This window comes from Talpa occidentalis, unplaced genomic scaffold (assembly GCF_014898055.3).
Source record: "Talpa occidentalis isolate TD23 unplaced genomic scaffold, MPIMG_talOcc4v2.1 talOcc4.14, whole genome shotgun sequence".
NCBI classification, from domain to species: domain Eukaryota; kingdom Metazoa; phylum Chordata; class Mammalia; order Eulipotyphla; family Talpidae; genus Talpa; species Talpa occidentalis.
Genome location: NW_023601433.1, coordinates 71811741 through 71831883, shown reverse-complemented (window position 1 = coordinate 71831883; position 20143 = coordinate 71811741). Strand labels below are relative to the sequence as shown.

Sequence of the window (20143 nt, the reverse complement as noted above, 5' to 3'; positions counted from 1 at the left end):
GGAGAGGAGAGAGCCGCGTCTGTCAACTGCCCTTGTCTGGGGACAGGTCCCGTCAAATATCAGTGTTGCTACATGGTGACCAGGGGTGCCAGCATCTAAATGGACCCAGGCAGGAAACACCGGGACAGCCGGAGATGCTACCTGGCCTTGGGGGCGAAAAAAATTTCAGGGGAGCTTGTAAGCCAAGTAGCCATTACCAAGAATCCACATGATCTCTGCCTCAAAGTCCCTATCTGCGGCGTCCTCAGCAGCACATGGTCTTCTCGGCTCCCTGAGCAGCCTTGGGTGGAGGTCACAGCCCTGTCTTACAGACTGAGGTGCAGCTCTTAAGCGCCTTTCTCCGGTGCCCATACAATAGATTACAGGGAATTTGACTATCAGATTCCCACAGGAAAAATGCACGGTGGATTTGGTATGCAGGGAATGGAATGACTAAGAATTCCACTGTGTGCCCAGAATTCCCATTAGGAATTCTGGATTAGGGGGGCAGTAGGGGGTATTTGTCTCCCTGGCAAAGCTGGAACAGCCTCCAGAAACGGCAACACCAGCACTGGGTCTGCTTGGCAGCTCTGCGCCCGAGCACCCGGCATTCAGACCCTGCAGGATCAAGGTCCATGACATGTTTCCAAAGTAGAAACAGTCTGTCCCCACTTCACACAGCAAAGGTCCATGGGTCAAAGGTCAGCTTGCCCAAAGTCACACTGTCTTTGACTGTGGGATCACCCAGGGCAGCCCAAGACCCACTCCGGGGCTCTGCAGACCTGAGGTTGACAGTGGACTCTCAGGCCTTTATAGATGAGCACCTGGAGGCTTAGCTACCTGTGCTCCAAAATGAGCACAGGTTTGAGGGGTCCAAGAAAGACAAAAAGAGATTGAGAAACACAGGGCACTGGGGAAATCCAAGTAAGTTGGTGGCGTGGCTCTCAGCACTGTGCCTGTTCCTGGTTCTGATTATGGATGATGGTCATGGAGGCACCGCCGGTGGGGCAAGCTGGGGGACTAGCACGTGGAAATGCCCTGTGCTATTTCTGAAACTTCTTGTGACTCAAACTATTTCAGAAAAAGAGCGGAAGGGAAGGTGGGAGGGAGGGAGGGCAGGAAGCAGAGGGAGGGACATAAGGAGGGAAATAGCCCTGAGACCCGCTGGGTTAAGGGTAGCTCTGGGCTGTGTGGTACCTTTAGCACGGCCGGGTCCACGCCTGGAAACATGGGCAATCTCTGCGGGTGGCTGCCAGGTGTCCTCTCGGCTCTGGGTGGCTTCTCGTCCTCATCGGACTCGTCCCTCCTGGGGGATTTCTCTTCTGTGTCAAAGAAAAGGGCACTGAAGTCGTCAGCAGCACCATGGCCGAGTGCATGTGCCAGGCGTGGGCACTCAGCCCCTGTGCGGGCCTCACACACCCTGCACGGAAGGCCCTTGTCTCAGGCAGGTAAACTCAGGTACCTGCCTCACGCTCTTCACTACTCTGCCTGTTGCTGGAAGAAGTGACAATGAGCCAGGATAGTCTTTCTCTCCTGGGAGAGAGTCCCATTTGGCCCAGGTTTTGAAAGCACTGAATCCAAGTCACTAGACCACCTGGGGGCCTTGTTCAGGTTTTGATAAAGAAGTCAAAGAAGTCTTCAGAGAAAAACACAGTCTTAAATTCAGTATAACCAAGACTGGAAATAAATGAACTGATCTTTCAACTCAAGGATCTAGAAAAGACCAGCAGGGCCTCCCTGGTGGCACAGGGGTTAAAGACACAGCGCTATGAAGTGATCACCAGCCACTGTGGCCTGAGTTCGATTCCCAGCCAGGGAGCTGACCCACATGGTGCAGCAGGCCTCTTCTCCAGTCTCGCCCGCTGCTCCCCTCAGCAGTGTATTTCAGTAGATTCGCCTGTTCTGCTCCCCACTCTGTCTCTGGTGAATCCTCTCATTCCCTCCCCCCTGCACCTCTGGCCTATTCCCCAGTTCTTCCATGCATAAATAAATAAAAATAAATCTTCCAAAAAATAGAAAAGAACAGCAAACAAGCCTAAAGGGAGTATAGGTTGGATATAATAATGACAAAAAGAGAAATGTGAAATCCTATTAAGTTGTGTCTCTCTACTTCTAACATGTAGAGCCCCAATTAATATATCTACCAAAAAAATTTTACCTAGTTTGTAACAAACTGTGCAGAATAAGAAATCAGTTTCCCATGTAATTGTATTTGAATGTCCTATAGTTTTCAAAGTTAGAAAGTTCTTCCCAGCGTGTAACCACACCCTCCCCGCCATAGGGACCCATGGAGAGGTGTACCAGTCGAGTCCTTGAACATCCACATGCTGTCCGCCTCCTCCTCCAAGGGAGACCTGCTGTCCGACTCGATGACTCGACTGCGCCGAAGGGCAATGGGAGCCCGACGGCGGTTTCTCTTGCTGAGCTGCACCCGGGTTTTCAGGACACTTGAGTCGAGCACTGAGGTTTGCTTTGGGAGCAAAAGGGAGGAAGGGGGGAAAAAACAAGGAACCATTAATTGAGGCCCCACCCAAGAGAGGGGTATGTAGGAGATACTATTGAAGTGCTAACAAGGACATTGTTCCTGCATTTTAATAGTGACCTAGACACCCTAAGCCTAAATTTCTCCATGAAATATACCACTTAGACTGATGACAAAAATCCTGGCACATGGTGGACACTCCGTGGAAATGCTCACCTGAGCATGTAAGCTAGAGCGATGCCAGGTGCATAAGGAATTCAATAGATGTTTGTTGAATGAATAACTGAAAACATCATCTAACTCAATCCTCACAATAACCTTATTTATACAGAGTCCGTGAACTGAGAGGTCTCAGGGTGGTTCCTCTACAAGTCAGGGTGCAGGTGAGAGGGGGTGCATCAATGCACTAAGCACCACACACTCTGAGCACAGGTGGCTGGAGGGTCAGTGATGGTTTCCAAGATCACTGTCTTCTAAAATGAAAGGGGTGTGTGGTGCAGAGCCCTCAGGTGGACCCAGCAAGGAGAAAGGGTAGCCACTGGCTCAGTGATCTCCTAGGAGATGGAGATGAAGAGCTTGGAGTTCCAGGTTCAAATCCCAGATGCGTAACATGGAGTGTTGAACTTCAGCTCTTAGGGCTTGGGTTTCCCTGTTTGTAAAAAGGGGTAATAAAGCATCCCCATTTGAGGGTGGTTGAGAGACTCAGAAGCCAGCCACGGAGAACCCTGGTTTCACGTGGTGTCTGACCAAGGCTCACAACAGAGAGCTGGGCCCACAGGAGCTCCTGGCTGGCCAGCTCATGTTGCATGAGATACTGGTTTCCTGCTCTCAGGTCCACTCTGGAGAATTTCTGTTGCCCAAGGCTTTTTAAGTTAGCCATGACAGGGGACTCTCAGCATATTGTTTTCCAGAGTTGGTAAGCGGTAGACACCCTATCGGGATAGGAGGGAGGAAGCTAATATTTGCATAGCTGCTTCCCAAATGGGTCATGATGGTGTCCAGTGCGGGAGACACAGAGATCACAAAAGATCTACTGCTCCAAGAGAAGGCCCACTTCTCTGGTCAGATTCTCAGATGCAGAGAATGTTGGAGGGAGTTACACCAAGGGGCAGGCTTGATGGGGGGTTTGTCCCGTTTCCAGCCCCTAGAAGCCTCAGGCTAGCAAGGTCATAATTCCTTAGTGCCTTATCTCCTCTTTCAGCCTCCAATCAGCCCCCTGGGGAGATCTAAATCATGGAAGGCATCACACATAAACCTCAGCAAGTGCTAAATAAGCAGCTGGGCCTGTAATTAGGGACACTCACATTTGAGTCACTCAAGGACCACTTCAGTTCCCTAAGCTGCAAGTGGGGCAGGAATTTTTGCCTCTTGGTTTATTAGCATGCACATGGGGCAGGGCCAACACTCAGTGACCAGTGGCTATTGATACTGCTGCTGTTGTTTACAGTGGTCACTGAGAAGGAGCTGCCTAGCATCAGGAAGGGGCATCCAGTAAATTGTGCTCTGATACAGTGACATCATGAGCATGGAAGCCAGAGCAATATAAATGTTTGTTGAATGAATAACTGAATATATCACCTTGTAGTCCACTTGGAGAAGTGGGCATGCTGGGTCATATTTATGTAGTGGGGTTCCCCAATGGACTTTGAACTTGACTCTTTCCCCATCTCTGTGCTTCTCCAGAGGTGCAAGCAAGTGATCTTGACCATACTTGGTGATGAAATCTCCTTTGAGGTCCTAGAGGGAGCTGCCTCCCCAAACAGTGGCAGTCTGAGGTGGGGGGGTGGGATCTGGTTAGCCATCCCTAAGAGTGTGGACACAAGATGTCACCACTGAGAGAGAAGGTCTGATTAGATTTTGCATCATTTAGATGTTGCATCCTCAGGAGAAAACTTTATTGTCAAGGAAGGAAAATAATGACATTCCCATGTTTCAAGGGATTAAAAGGAAAATCCGCCTGAGCCCTGGTGCATGGGGCAGGATAGGTGCTAGTCTGGAAGGGGCTGAAGCAGGAGACATTTGGGAACTAGAAGGGCTGACTGCCCATGCCTGAGGGGCTCCCCTTCCTGGAACCATCATAATCCATTTACAGAGAGACTTGGATGCGCTGGCATCATGGACTCTAATCAAGACCCATGGCACCCAGCAGAATCAGTCTGAGCAAACTCCAGCATCTGCACGCCTGGAATCACAAGTCACAGGCAGACCCTCCAGGGCTAAGAGCAGACTTTCACTTACCTGACAGATGGGCTCAGATTAGCTTTCATTTGAACACGTGATTGTATCTGACGCTGTGAAACCCGCAGTGCTGGCTACCAGTGATGAAAAAGCCGAGGCTCAGAGAGGTGAAAACATGTGCTCTAAGACACGCAGCTGGCATGATAGCTTGATGTCTGCCAAGCTACCTGCAGACATCAGCCCTATATCGAAGACTGTGCCCTCTGTGCCCACCACAACAGCCCCAGACACAGATTCTACCCCAAAAAGGGGCAATTCACCAGAACATACTAGCATGACTCTTGAAATGGCTGTTTTACACATGCTCCCGGTTACCAACTTACGTCGATGAAGGAGAAGTCGTCTACCCTCGCTGCAGAGCCGGCATCCGGCGGGGGCAGACCGTCTGTCCCATCAGTGGACTCCAGGTCAGTGCTGGAGCGGTCCACACTGGTGCTCCGCTGGTCCCTCAAGCAGTCGTGTGGGTCCCCCACCGAGGTGGGCTCCGTTTGGGAGGACAGCGAAGACAGGCGGCTGCTGGGGGGCTGTTTTCGCACTGAAGCAGCACTGCTGTCTGGGGAAGGGGACTCAGGGGCCAAGCTGTGAGAAAGGAAGATCATGCAAGTGCTTTTAGGGAAGTGAACTTCACTAAAGGAGGCGGCAGTTAGCAGGGTGTGGGGTTTGCTTTATAAGCCAGGAAACAAGAGACGAAACACCCAGTAGGAGAAGCCCTTGGAGCACAAGATGTGCCAGCCTTGGTGCCTCTTGCATACCTGGACAAGTGTGGACTGGGAGGAGCCAGTCCTGAGCCATGCCAGACCCTCTAAGCCTGAGCTGTTCAGAACAGGAGTCGCTGGTCACTTGTGGCTCTTGAGCCCTTACATGGTAGCGAGTAAGAGCTGAGATGTGTGTGAGTATGAAGTACACACTGATTGCCAGTACTTTGAGTGGAAGAAGAATGTAAAATATCTTGTTAATTTTTTGTATCAATTACATGTTGAAGTGATCTATTTTGGCTCTATCGGATTCAATAACATTTCTATTTAAATTGTTAAAATTAATTTCATCTGTTTCTGTTTACTCTTTTGATGTGGCTACCAGAACATTTTAATTCACATGCCTCAAATTTGCAACTAGCATTATATTTCTGTGGGGCAGTGCTGAGGTAGATCAAATAATTACCAGCAGGGGGCAAGGGTAATCCCATCCATCCATGCATTCACTCCATAAAAATTTACCAGGCACTTACTATGTGCCAGGTGCCCTGAGAAAAACTGTCACTTTATCCTCTCCACACTCCTATGATGATTATCCTGTGATTCTATAACCCTCGCAACTCTGCAAGGTAGGACTGATTAACATCATGAAGTTAAATATTGACCTTGGGAAAAAAAGAGGAAACTGAGGCACAGCGATGTGAAGTGCCTTGCCCAAAGGTCAGAACTGACTCCAAAATCCATGCCCTGGAGCCTTTTTGATTTCTAGAATTTCTTCTCACTACAATGGATTCAAGCATCAATTTGAATATTGGAACCACACCAGATAGAAAATTTATAAGTAAAACAGGTCATTAAATTAAGAGTCTCCCCTGCAAAAAAAAATAAATAAAACAGATTACAAAATCAACAGCACAGCAAAGCCTCCAGGGCACAGGGACCCCCTACCCTGAGGAAGGTGGTGGGGCACACCAGACACCACCCCCATAGGAGGATCTGCCCTGATACCCCCACACTGCACCCCTGAGCAGAACCTTCAGCCCAGGTGCACTGACGTTTCACTCCAGGAGCACAACCATGCTTTCTGTCTGCTCTGGAATGAATGTATCACTTGGAAAAGACACAATGTTGGAGTGTGGAGTGGGATGAGGCCACGTCTACAAGAAATGAGGGATATACCACTCAGCTGGCAGCAGATGGCACCACTGCCCAGGACGGGAGATTTGCGGATGGCCCTGAGGGGCGCTGCAGTGCCTGTCGGAGACACAAGGGGGCACCCCCTGACAGGTGAGGGCCCAGGTCCTGGAGGCAGGTCTCACCAGGCTCTCTGTAAGAGCTGGGGGAATTCCCAGAGAGAGGACAGGCCTCCCAGGGTCACACACAGTGATAAGTAAAGTCGAGACCCAATGCTCTTGTGGGGGAATTTGGGTTCATTTACTAAACACATATCACAGTTTAGGAAGAAAACAAGCTTTAGATATTGTACAGTTTGCTCAGCTTTTTCTTTTACTCATTTTCAATTCTACCAATCTCCATCCAACTTTACCATCCAACAGTGACTGCTACAGGACATATTCCATTAGGTGTACGGGGGATGGAGAGGGGAGACCTGGGTTTGAGCTCACTTCAGTTACATACACATAGTATCCCTGGGCATGATACCCACGGACGAGGAAACTGAGTTACACGGGAAAGACATAGATGGTGAGCAGCCATGTGGAAATGGAACCCAAGTCACATGTGCCATGACCACGTGCTCCCGTGGCCCTGTGAGCTGAGAGCCTGGTGGGTTCCACCTGGGGGGCCAGAGAGTCCCCAGTGGGCTCCATCCCACCCAAGAGAAGTGATGAGCAAAAACGATACATAACGTTCCTACTACAGGCCAGAAACTACTACGTAGTTTAATGTAGTAGTTTAACGTAGTTACGTTAACTTCTGCACAGGTTACCTCCCGACAACCCCTAGCTATGGGGGGGGTCCTTCAGTTTTTACCTGATATGGGGAGGCGCAGGGGTAACAGGCCTAAATGTTAACCTATTTAAGTGCTTAGCACATGTGATTGATACACCCAGGCTGTTTTTGTAAGTGGCACTCCCTTCCTCTGAGGTGCAACATAAAATCTGGGGAGTCTAATTGACACACCCCAGGCCCTACAGCCAGCATGGGTGGAGCAGGACTCAGACCTGCCTGCCTCCAGAATCCAGGCCACACTCTTAACTTCAGGCATGTGCCTTCCTCATAAATTCCCTCCCAGCCAGGCTGACAAATGAGGGCCCTACAGGCCATTAATATTAAATATAGACACATCTTATAAAGCGGAGTCTTTATAAGTATGTCCCTAAATGCACGCACAGATGTATTTTCAAAGCCTAGAAAGACACACAACAACAATAACAAAAAATAATGAAAGTTATGACTGTGTGCTGGGATGACAGGTGGTTTTCATTTTCTTTATAATCTTTTTTAAGCTAGTAAAATATGCGTAACATTAAACTTACATTAGGGACACTTAAGCATATTGGCAATGGTGCACATCCACCACTGTGACATCACTCCAGAGCAGCTGCAGGCCCCACAAGGAAACCTGCTCCCCATTAGCCGACACTCTCTGTCCCTCGCCCCCCCGATATGACAGCTACTCATCCACCTTCTGCCTCTGTGGATTTGCCTGTCCTGGATATTTCATATATTCTTTTCTTAGTCATTTTTGGCACTTCCTAAACCTTTACAGCAAGAGTGGCTTCCCCAACAGTGACACACAACATAGCTTCATTATAACTTTGATGAGAAAAACAAAATCCCTCCCATTGAATGAAATGATGAAATGAAGTGATTAAAAGTTATTAATTAAAACTTGACGTTTATTCATGTAAAGTTGTTGTTTCCAAGATACTACGACGTTGAGTGAGGACTTGTAGAGAAACCAGCAAACTACAGGCAGGTGATTCATACTGACTCCCAGCCCACAGCCTGCCCGCAGCCCACCTGCAGCCCGCCCGCAGTGGGGGCCCTACCTCTCCCCGCTCGGGTGCTGGTCCGTCCACGTCCCATACTGGCTGTTGGCTTCCTGCACGAGGGTGTCAGTGTCCTTGGCTTCGGGGGACCGCCTGGAGAAACACTGCTTCAGCTGGTCCTACAAGGACAAGGCAGACAAGAGAGGTTTCCATCAGGGGCAACACTCAGAACCTCGTGCCACAGACACACCACCCTCAGCTCAAACCCGCCCGTGCCTTTCTCCTCTCAGAGGTGGGCCCAAATGTCTTGACTGGACACTAGCGTGACCAAGTGTCTGGGCCTGCCCAAGACATCAGCAGATGCAGGACTGTCATGAGCTTGCAGGGGTCACCTTTCCTGATGTGCTGGTCCTGTCGGGCGCCAGCCCTGCCCCTCCTCTGGGCCCATCTCTCTCCATCTCACACCGTAGCCAGGCTGATGGGCTCCCCACCCTCCATGCTCCCAGACTCACCAGCCTAGCTCGCCCCACTCCCATGCACACCCCACGCTGGGCTCCCACCACCACCATTCCCTGCCAGTGTCATCCAGCACAGCATCAGAGGGGCGTTTGACTTTGCCAGGTGTCATCCACGCTGCCTACGTCTCCCCCATGCTGCAGCGCCACAGCAGTCCCGTGTGGCGGAGCTTGTCATAATCCCCATTTTACAGAGAACATTGAGATTCAGGAGAGTAAAGTGACATGTCCCAAAGGAAACAGGCAGTAAGTGGCAGGGCTTCCGGAACTCAAACCCAGGCAGGGCATCTTGGACCCTATGTCCAAACTGGTAACCCCTGCCCCGCACACAGCCTGGATTCACGGGCTCTACCATCACCTGCTCAGTTACTGGTCCTGCCCACGGCCTGGGCACTCAGAGAGGATGTTGGTGAACACAGAACTTGCCACAGAGTTAATCGGTTCCAGTGCCTGGCACACGGCGGGCAGCCCATTGATCTCCAATAAGGGACTGAGCTGCTGGCTTCCGTAACTGTTCACTGGGCAAATTAAAAGCCCATTCCCTGTGGCTGACTATGGAAACAGCGGCCCCTTAGGTCCTCATGTTACTGAGCAGGGAGAAGCCGGAGTGCTCCAGGCAAAACCAAACTCCAGTCCCTTGGGTGGCCACTGGCGTTGCAGCGACTCAGATAGCTTTGATAACAGTTTATCTCCCTCCCAGGCATGGGGAGCTCCTCTCTGCAGCTCCCATGGAGCCAACCTTATAGAGCAAGCCTGCATGATCTGGCAGGCGAGAAACCGTGGAAGAGTTTTGCTGTGTGACCTTAGGGCTTTCCCTCCCTCTAGAAGAACTTACAAGGGTGGGCCCCTTCCTCACCCCAAGGACATGGTTGCCATGGAGCTCACCTATGGGACAGGTTCTCATACAGGACCTGGCATGTAGGAGACACCCAATAAAGGCCCATCTCCTTCCCCTTCTCTTTCTCCTACTTTCTGGGACATGTAGTCCCGCCCAGAATCTCCCCTGGGTGAATTCAGCTTGGTCATCATCTTTAATGGCGCAAGAACATTCCACGCACAGACACAGCATTGCTCATTTCACCAGTCCCCAAGTGTCGGGGCATGTGGGTGCTGATTACTTTTTCATTGATGTGACAAATATCCTTTGGGGGAGGCAGCTCCTCTCTGTGATTGTCCCCGCAGGAGAAATCCCTAGCTGAAGAATGGGCGCATCAAGAGGGCACGTGGTAAAGCTTTGGTCCTGATGAACAAGCCTTCCAGGGGCAGTCTGCCCAGTCTCCATGTCCAGGGGCAGCGCGTGGGCGTGGCTGTTAGCATGCTTTGGGAATGCAGTCAGTCCCCACTTGGGGAAACTTGGATGGGTTTGCCTTGAAAGGTCACCTGACATCCTCAGCTACAGGCAGCAGGAACAGAATTCTCTCTGGGACCCCAGGAGTGGGGGCCACCACATGAGTGTGTGCTCAGCTGCTTAAGGTTTTCAAAGATGCCACTCGATCAGCCTGACAATCCCCCAAAGGCGTCAGAGGTTGGGACCTTAGGGTTTGTTTCTGGCGGATTCCACACTGTCCAAGCAGTTTGCAGAGGGTGGCAAGCTGGGTGCTGGGCCTGTTTCCTCAGCAGAAGAGAGAACGGAGCTGCTCAGGGACACCACTTGGTGTGGGAGTGGGGGATGGTGCCATCGCTGCTCCAGCCCAACTGTGTGGTCTGGCCAAGTGACTGTACCCCAAAGCTTCAGCTTCCTCTTGGAAAATCAAGGGTTATTTTGAGGCCAAGGGAGATAATCTCTGGAAATTCATAAGCTCAGCGCCTGGCCCATATCAGGTGCTTGGGAGGTGGGAGCTGAGGTGACCAGACCTCCCAGAGTCAGGCAGAACCTGACATACCCTTGGCAGAGCATGATTCTTCTTGGGTCCTCAAAACTCTTGAGAGTTTGGGGCACTCTCAGTGCTGAGTGACTGGAGAAAGGGGTGTGCCTATGGAGGCCTCTGGCAATCAAGATGCCAATGGTGGAATCAGGCAGGAGGGGGGATGTTTCTTCCTGACCTCTTTGCAATGGCCTGGGGGGCAGTGGGTAAGTGATGGCCAGCAAAGATAAGCTGGCTTCTGTCCATTGTCTATGGGTCCTCCCAGAAAGGTTGATGGTTCATGCTCAGGGATCTGGACTCCCCACAGGTAGGGACAGATGCTTCCTCCCTCTACCAACCAATGCCAGACTTGGGTTCCCAAGGGCAGCATCTCTGACCCACTGTCACTCTTACCCCACATCACATCAATCCTCAAGTCTTTCAGTGCCTCCTTCTAGAACATTCTATCCAGCTTCAGCCAATTTCTACTTGCCTGAGCTACAGCCTCTCCCTGTTTCCCTCACCTCTGGTCTCTCCCATATATCTCTTCCCATTACACTTTCCAAAACCAAAGCCTCAGCCTTTAGGGTCCCTGCTCAAAACCCTTGGATAGTCACATCCTTCAGGGTAAGGTTTAAAAACCTTAAAGATGGCTTGTGGGACCTTCATTAATGACACTCCTCTCCCCTTTCTAATGCCCAGTGTCTTCAGTGACACTGCCCTCCCCATGCCCAGTTCCGCCCAGACCGCCCACTGGGTGCCCCAGCCTTTCCTCCCCTCACATGCCAGTTCACTGAAAAATCCCTCACCTCCAGAGGTGGGGCAGCCCTAGCTCTGGCTGCATTTCAGCTTTCAACTTTGGTGGCTTTTCCTCCAGGAAGCCTTCCCTGCATGCTCCCTGAACCAAGGTTGGCTCAGGAGCACACAGACAGTCCCCCTCTACCTCCCACTATCCCCTAAGCCCTCAACTTTCTGTCTCTGTGCAGTCTAACATGGTGGCTGTTAGCCACGTGTGGCTACTTAAGTTAATTACAAATCTATAATATGAAGAATTCCTCAGTGGGCACTAGCCACATTTCAAGTCCTCCATAGCCACAGGTGACTGGCTACCATATTGGTCAGCACAGATACAGGACACTTCCATCACTGCAGAAAGTTACAATAGTTATAATTGACCTGTTCCATCTCTCCTGAATGAGTACTATATCTGGAACCAGAATGTCTGCATTCAAATCCAGATTTTATCACATGGTAGCTGTGTGACCCTAGGCAAAGTACTTAACCTCTCTGTGCCTCAATGTCTAGACAAAGCAAAATGTTAAGTGTTTGGCTGGATGCCATCTCAATCACTGCTCTTTAACACATACCTCCATATATGGAGAAATTCAATTAGGATTATCTAAGGGAATTCATCTTGTAAATAAGGCTTAAGAAAGCAAGCTGTTGATCAGCACTGTCTCCAGCTAGTATCCTGGTAACCTTGTGTGCACTGCAAATTATTCATGCCTCCTCACTCCAACAGATCCCACACTACTTCAAATCAGCAAGACCTGAGCTTCACTTCCAGGGCTATGAGGCCTCCAAATCAACCACAAACAGGCCCCCTCTTTAAAATTGTCTAAAAATCAGATTTTGTTAAAATAGTTTTAAGACAGGATGTTGTTCCAACTCAGTTTTGCCTCACTGTCGGTAGGTAAACTGGACCTACAAGATAGTCTGAAAAGGCAAGATGAACTGGTGCTGGCCTTTTTGATATACCAACTGTTCCCAATCGCATTTTAGTAATCCTTCGCCAAATGAGGATCAACAAACCTGATAATACAGAGCTATGAGGACCCCTGAGTGCATTCAGAGGGCCCTTGCCTTTCAAGTCAGAAACCAAGTCGCTGAGATAGGAGCGTTCTGACTCTCAGTTCTCATAGTGCATGAGAGGCAGAGAGGTGGGACCAGAACCTGGGTCTTTGAGCTCCAATCCCAGCACTCCTTTCAACCCCCAAACTCCAACCTGCCCCCACCTTTTTTCAGGCTGCTTCAAGAGGCTTTGGTGAGAAAATGTATATGGAGATTTTCTAAAAAACCTCAAGAACTTGGCAGGTTTAAAAGCCACCTGCTGGCGACTAGCTCACCAAACCCCCAATCAGAGGGTACAAGGTGAGTTCACAGCTCTTGTGTACAGGCAAAGGGGACAGGCTCAGCCCAGGACCCCCAGGGACAACTTCGTGACACCCATGTGGGAAGACCCAGGGTAACAAGCCGTAAAGGCTGTATGGAAACACGCAGCACTTGTCCCCAAATGTAAAATGTGCATATCCTCTACTCAGCAATTTTGGCTCCAAAGTTCTTAAGAAAATCATTAGACGCCTTAGCCAAGATCTACCAACATGGATGGTTCCTAAAGGACAGCATGTATTGGGAATATCATTGCACAATATTGGAAATGACCTAACCATACAGTAAGATGGGAATTGGTGGGGAGCCGTGAAATGCAATATGGTGAATTCACAGTAAACACAGGCAAGAAAATGACATTCAGAAAGAACAGTTACATCACAGGGAGATGTCTGCCTTACACTAGCAAATGTTTAAAAAAAAAAAGTAACAAAACAGCATGTGTGTTATGATACCAGTAAAAATAAACGCATAACAGTATGTGAGTATAAGCAAAGGAAAACCTCTGGAAGGTTCCACAGCACTGTTAGCACTGGTGCTTTCGATAATGAAGTAACAGACTGTCTTACTGATGGTGAGTAAAATCTTAATGATTTTATTTCCTGTCCATACTTTCACTGACACACTCAAATACAATGAATTAAATCATACCTCCAATCCAAACACTATCATTCTGAACATATCATGAATTAAGAACAAATCAGGAGGGAGCTAATTATTTGTACATCTATATCCAAATCCTGCAAACTTTTTCTGCCAAGAGCCACATGGTCAATATTTGGGACTTTGTGGGCCACATAGGCTCTGTCTCAATTAGTCAGATCTACCCATGTTACCAAGAAAGCAGCCCAGATTCAATGTCAGTACATGTGTTTGTATTCCAATAAAACTTTATTTACAAACAGGTGGTTGGCTGGACCTTACTTATAGGCAATTCTTTGCTGATCACTGATGTATACACTATTGACACCTTTAGAGTGTCAACTGTAAGCAACCCCAAAGATGGGGGTACTGTTTCATCCACTTAGAACAATGCCTGCCCTATAGCAGTTGTTCAATAAATATTAGTTGGAAGAATATGTTTCTGAAAATAACTTTTTTGCAGCAAGCAGGTATGAGCTTCTTAACCGAAAAAAGGCATTTGGTGAGAAGGGTGGTGGGAAAAGATAAAACATTATGCCTGAGTGTATTTTGGGGCGTTTGATACATCTGCCCAAGAAAGAACCCTGAGTCAGGCAGTGCTCAGTGACCCACAGCTGACAGATAGATTCCCAGCAATTCAAGACATGCATCCCATCCCCCTCTGCAACTCTACACTCCCCACTATGCAGGGTGCTCAGCGATCATGGAGCTGAGGCAGGCGTGGGTGACTCACCTGTCTCAGGGCCCCAAGGGCCTGTGCTGGCGGGGTTAGCCCTGGACAACCATGACGATCTAATAGCAGCAATGATATCGAGGACACACTGGAGATGGGGCAGTTGTATGATATGAAACCCAATATGTCGCTATGTCATTTAATACTCCAAACAACTATATGCAGTAGGGACTGTCATGAGGAAGGAGACTGAAGCCCAGAGTGGTGACCTGACATGTCCATAGCCACGTAGTTAGAAAGCAGTGGAGCTGGGATTTGAACCTGGGCTTGCCTGGTGCCCAAGTCAGTGTTCCCCCAAGCTGCTACATCTCCTGGCTCTGTTTTGACATGGAAGTTTGACATGGAAGTTTGACATGGCTCTGTTTTGACATGAAAGTTTGGCTGGGTGTTCAATGAACATTTTACAGATGTGAAAAATCAAGGGTCAGAAAGGAGAAGGAAGAGACTGAAGCGCCGGTGATATGAGGAGGTCATACTGGGCCTTCTAATGTCCATTCTGGAACCTGGGAGAGTTTTCAATGGGCATGACCCTACAGCAGCCTGAAGGCCCCCTCTCCTGACACCTCATCCTTGCTCTCTCACCCTCTGCTGCAGCCACACTGGCCCCCAAACACACCATGCACCTTTGCAGCACAGGCCTGTGCCCGGGCAGTCTCCTCTTCCTGGATGCCCCTCCACCAGCTAAACGCCACATCCTGTCTTCAGAGCACACAGGGAGCGCGAGCCCCTCCCAGAGGCTTCTGGACCTGATTGGGGTTCAAGGTCCTCTCCCCAGAGACTTGAGCTGGGGGTTGGGTGGGGGGGCGCTAAATCACTTGATTAACTCCTTGGACCCTGTCTCTCCCAGCACAAATCATCTCCAAGAAGGGAGAGCTGTATGTTGTGACCACTGGATTCTCAGGACTTAGCTACAATACTTGGCACACAGTAGGAAGCAGGAAGGAAGAGGCGGGAGGAGGGAGGCAGGAGGGTAAGAATGAAAGGAAAAGGAGAGCACAGGGGAGAGGAGGAAAGGCAAGAACACGGTCAGTCCGCACAGAAATGGAGAGGAGCTGTGCAGAGCCTTAGGCCCTCTGCTGAAGCTGCCAGTGAAACTCACATGGTATCCCCTTCCTGTGGACCTGGGTCCCAGCTAGGAGGAGGCAGCTGATGGGCTTCTGGGCAGCCTACAATGCCACCTTAGGCTGCAGCATAATCGCTGACCCTTCTCGATGGGCTCTAAGAACAGCAATGAAGGTCAGGCCAGGAGTGGCCAGGTATAGTCAGGTGTCATGGACGGGACCTGGCCCAGGGTGTGGGCTAGTCACCGGGCTGGGTTTACTTATTGCTCAGTGGCAAAGGTCGTGAGGCCATCTCTGAGGTTGTTGGCAAGCTCAGGGTGGAGGAAGGACAGGGGAAAGGCAGAGGAGAGATAGAAGCAGAGGGAAACAGAGGCAGCTGCAGGCTGACGGCTGTCTCTCTGGTGCAAGGGCACGAGCAACAGACTCTGGAGCACACATCCGCGGCTGGCCCTCGGAGCCGTGTCTGGTTTCGGCTGGGAGTGTCCAACAAGACCCCAGAATAAGGGCTTCCACACTCTGCCGACAGCCTCCAGTGCTATTAATAGAAATGGCAGCTGAGCTGGGGGGTCCAGGCTTCCATGAGCCTCAGTGGTGGAGTTCCCCCAGAGTTCAGGAGCTCAGTGGCACTCTGGGGCCTGCGCTCTGGGCATCAGAGATGGGGAAGGGAGCTATTAGATTAGTGATAACCTTGAACACGAGGGCTGTGTGCCTGGCACCAGGTCAAACCCCTATGTGTGCCATCTAGCTTCATTCCCAGAGTTTGTAGATACTATTAACATCCCATTACACAGACGGGGGAAGCTAATGCTCCAAAAAGTTAAAAGGTAACAACAGATCCTCACATGCCCTGTGTGCCAAGCTGCCACATGTAGTTCTCCCACAACCCTGAAGCAGGTGTTACCCCTCTCTCCAGATGAGGAGGAAGCACACAGAGAGATGATCAGCTTGCCCACTTTCTCCGCAGTGGGTGAAGGAACCTGGTTAAATCCAGGCTGTCAAGTCCCAAGTCTGAGGCCTGTTACCCCAACTGTCAACTCCTGTTGCAATCTCACCAGGAAGTGTCCTTTGGTACAGTCTGGAAGCTGCTGCCTAATGCTGGCCCCAGCTCTGCTGGAAATGTGTCCTCACAACACAGCTCCTCCAGGAAGCCTCTTGTGACTACCTCCATTCCCAGCCAGGCCATATCCCTCCTTGGGACCCCATAGAGTCCCTGTGCTCAGCCCACCACAGAACTTACTGAGCTGGGCTGTGCAACTGTAAACTTTCTGAGGGCAGGCACGGGGGCTGTTCACCCTAGAACCCCAGTGCCAAATTAAGAAATAGAGTGGTGAGGGAGCACCAGGTGACAGGTGGATGGATGGATGGATGGATGGATGAACCATCATAAATGATCCACTGCCCCCTCTCTGATGTCTAGGAATGATATTGCTGTTTACTCAGCTTCTCTTGACATTTTGCAAGACCATCTGATTTTTATATACACCCCTGAAATTTCATTTTTGCTGCTTTTTAAAGTTTTTCTAAAAGACCGTGTTCAGCGTGCTGACAGTGAAAGCAGAGGGGCCAATGTGATTGTCTTTATAAGATGCAGAATAAGACAGACTGACTCAGGAGAAGGAGGACACCACCCCCCCAAATAATCAGAAACCTTCAAACAGGGGGAGGGCAGGGACATAGAACATTCTGGAAGTACTGGTATACAATCTTACATAGAAACAGACAAATTCAATTGTCCTGTCAAGTCTAAAGTTCTGTTAATAAAAGGTCTATAGGTCTAAGGTTAAGATGAGGCCATGGAAAAGGAAATTTGTTGTTGTTGTTTTTTTATTCTATTTAGTCTAAATTATAGAACAAACCCAACATGGAAAACAATTTAATTGTTAAAAGGGATGAGGCCAATGTACATGAACTGATCAGGGGGTGATCTCTAAGACACACAGTCAAGTGCAAAAGGCAAGATATGAAATGGGGGGTTTGTGCTGCCCATTGAGAGGAAAACATACACGTAAGTATTTGAAAATGCACAGGATATAGGAGCACGTAGGAAATCTACGGTGACATTTTTCTCTGGGCGGGAAACTGAGTGACAGGGAAGAGGAGAGCAGGAGACATTTTTTTTCCTACTGCTTTCTGTATTTTCTAACATTTGTGATTAGTAATTTAAAAATAATAAGTGTTAAATACGTACAATTCTATATAAATATATCATTCTTTTATGTTTCCCAGCATCTCCCCTTCATGGAATCTGCTCCTACCCACCCTGACTTGCCTCCTCCTGGAGGGATTCTTAAAACAGTCTAAGCCAAATTGGATTTCTTTTTTTGAAACATCACAAGTCAAAACATCTCACTCATGTTTATTTCAGGCAAGGGCTCAACTTGTCAGGCAACAGAATTGCAACCGTGAGACGTAAGTGTGAACCCGGTGAGAGGCAGGGAGCTGGGGGTGTATCTCTGCTGCCCTAGGACCCCAAATCCTCCAGTATCTCTCCCTGGCAGGTCAGAAACCAGTCTCTACCACGACGGCGGCAGCAAGCACATTCCAGTGTCACAGCATCGCTCCACCACCCCTGCACCTAGTAATCCACTCAACACACACACACACGCAGTGGCATACACACACAAGTACACACACATGCATATATATATACGTATACATGAAACACACCCACAAATATACAACATACACACACATTACATATACATACATGATGCATTTGTGTGTGTATGGTTTTGCGTGTGTCTTTGTGTGTACACTTTTCAGTTTTTATATACACATATACACAAAACCACATACATTCATACACTAACACAAATACACAAATTACAAATATACAGACACGCAAATATTTATGCACAAAAAGCATACAAATACACATAAACACAAAATACACATGATGCACACACACGAAAACACACAAATACATGCATGCAAAAACACAAATATACACACACACACACACACACCCAGGGATGTTCACAAGAGCACCATTCTAGGTAGTAGCAACACTGCACAGTATCCTTTCTACAAGGGCATCTGACAGGTAAGCGATGGTGTCTCCCTGCAAGGGCGGGGTCCCACACCGCCATCAAAGGCTGTGAAGTAGATCGTTAAGTGCTGATGTAGAAAGATGTCAAAGTCAATATAGATCAGTTTTAACAAGCAATGGGTAGAAAACTCCCTTAAATCACCCCTCAGCCATCCTGGGCCCCACTGATTAATAGAGATGCCTATTCGGTAGCCAAGCCACTCCTGGACCTCAGGCCAAGGGGCAAGGTGGTGGGCACAGAGCATCCAGAGAAGAAGTGACAGAGCTTCATGGAGGGCATGTGACCTGACCCAGGCCTTGAAAAGTAGGTCAGGTGGGGGTGGGAGGAGGCAGAGAAGGCCAGGCAGGTGCAGGCACAGCCTGGGGGAAGGTGAGGAGGGATGAAGCAGAAGCCAGCCATGCTAGACCCAGGGGACCGTGTCCCATGCACCCTGTAGAGCAGCCCCACAGGGAAGATGTGGAGCCCCAACTTGCAGATAAGGTACTGGTGTGCAGAGATGGGGCCTCTGGGTATCCCTGGCAGGGGCACGAGGAGGGAAAAGGGCAGAGCACACAGCACGAATGGAGCGCCTCTACTCTTGCCTGGGAAGGGGGCCCTGCACCGGAGCGGGCTGTGGCTGGAACTCACCGCCCTCCATGGTGACTCCTTTGTGGAGGAACAGCCAGCTGATGAAGGGGGAAAACCATTTGGGCTGACATTCCATCGCAGGGACAGAGCCAAGGGTTGCATTTCCTCCTGGTGCCTAGCCCAGCCTGTGCTTTGTTCAAAGACCCTGCCCAGAGCCCAGGACACCGCCTGCCTGTGCTAGTTCAAAGCTAGACCCAGCCCCTGCTCCCAATCCCACCCTCAGGAAGTCGGAAGCTCTGAAAAATGCCCAAGTGGATGGTATCTTTTTGGCGAACAGTTACCAGTGCCCAAGTTGGGGGCAGAACTGCCTCCTGCAGTGCTCCTGTGTGCTCATCACAGGGCTCACTGGGGTACAGGTTGGCACCAGCAACAGGGAAGCCCTAGCCATGAGCTCCAGGCCCCAGCACCACTGGAAGCAGGGGGCGCTTATCAGCTGGTGCATCAGTAGGGCCCAGAGGCCTGTTCAGACAGATGCTGCCTCTTGGTCCAAGCCTGTCAACTGAGCACAAGACCTTGTGGAAGGATCTGGAGCCCATGCAGGCACTCGGTGAAGCCCTGGACATCCTTGGAGCCAGAATTCACTTGGAAGAACTTAGAAGGCTAACCTAGTGACTGTAAAGAGTTCCGAGGCTGCTGAGATCAGGGTGTCTGGCTGCTCAGGGGTTCGCTTCTCAAAGTGGGGGCAACATTCAGGTGCCATGGGCACCAGGGCACTTTGGTTCACCGTGGGTGAGCGCAGGCACTAGGCCAGGTGCTGAGCAAGGCTTTCACTGTGTGTCCCCAAGGCGTCCTGCCACCGACCAGATTTTCTAGATTTTACAAAGGCAATGAGTGGGAATATTGTATGTTGTGTGACACCCTCAGTGGCATGTAGGGAAGGGTTTCCCAACCATGGCACAACTGCAGGCGTAGGCTGCTAAGCGTGCACTGTGCGAACTTCAGTCTGCCCACAGTGCCAGTGGCACATTCCTCCGCACAGTCACACCACCACCAGCTCGGCTGGAGAACGTGGGGAGGGTCTGCAGGAGGCGGAGATCTAGAGAGGAAAGATAGGAATCCTCGCAGAGGTGGTGACCAGCATCCCGGAAATCAATATGCAGCTTCCCTGTTCCCTCCTGCTCTCTGCCCCTCCAGTGAATCCCTGCAGGAGAGAA

The 20143-nt window shown here is 49.9% G+C and overlaps 1 protein-coding gene across 5 annotated transcripts in view; it reads right to left on the bottom strand.

Moving 5' to 3' along the window:
- Positions 1 to 20143, bottom strand: part of KIAA1671 (KIAA1671 ortholog) — a 179853-nt gene that overhangs the window by 6722 nt on the left and 152988 nt on the right. For all 5 annotated transcript variants that reach the window (XM_054695194.1, XM_054695196.1, XM_054695195.1 and 2 more), the window contains 4 exons: positions 8409 to 8527; positions 5023 to 5278; positions 2281 to 2449; positions 1177 to 1301 (listed from right to left, as the gene is read on the bottom strand). In XM_054695194.1, the coding sequence (XP_054551169.1) occupies positions 1177 to 1301; positions 2281 to 2449; positions 5023 to 5278; positions 8409 to 8527 (669 nt within the window). The remainder of the gene's footprint in view (positions 1 to 1176; positions 1302 to 2280; positions 2450 to 5022; positions 5279 to 8408; positions 8528 to 20143) is intronic.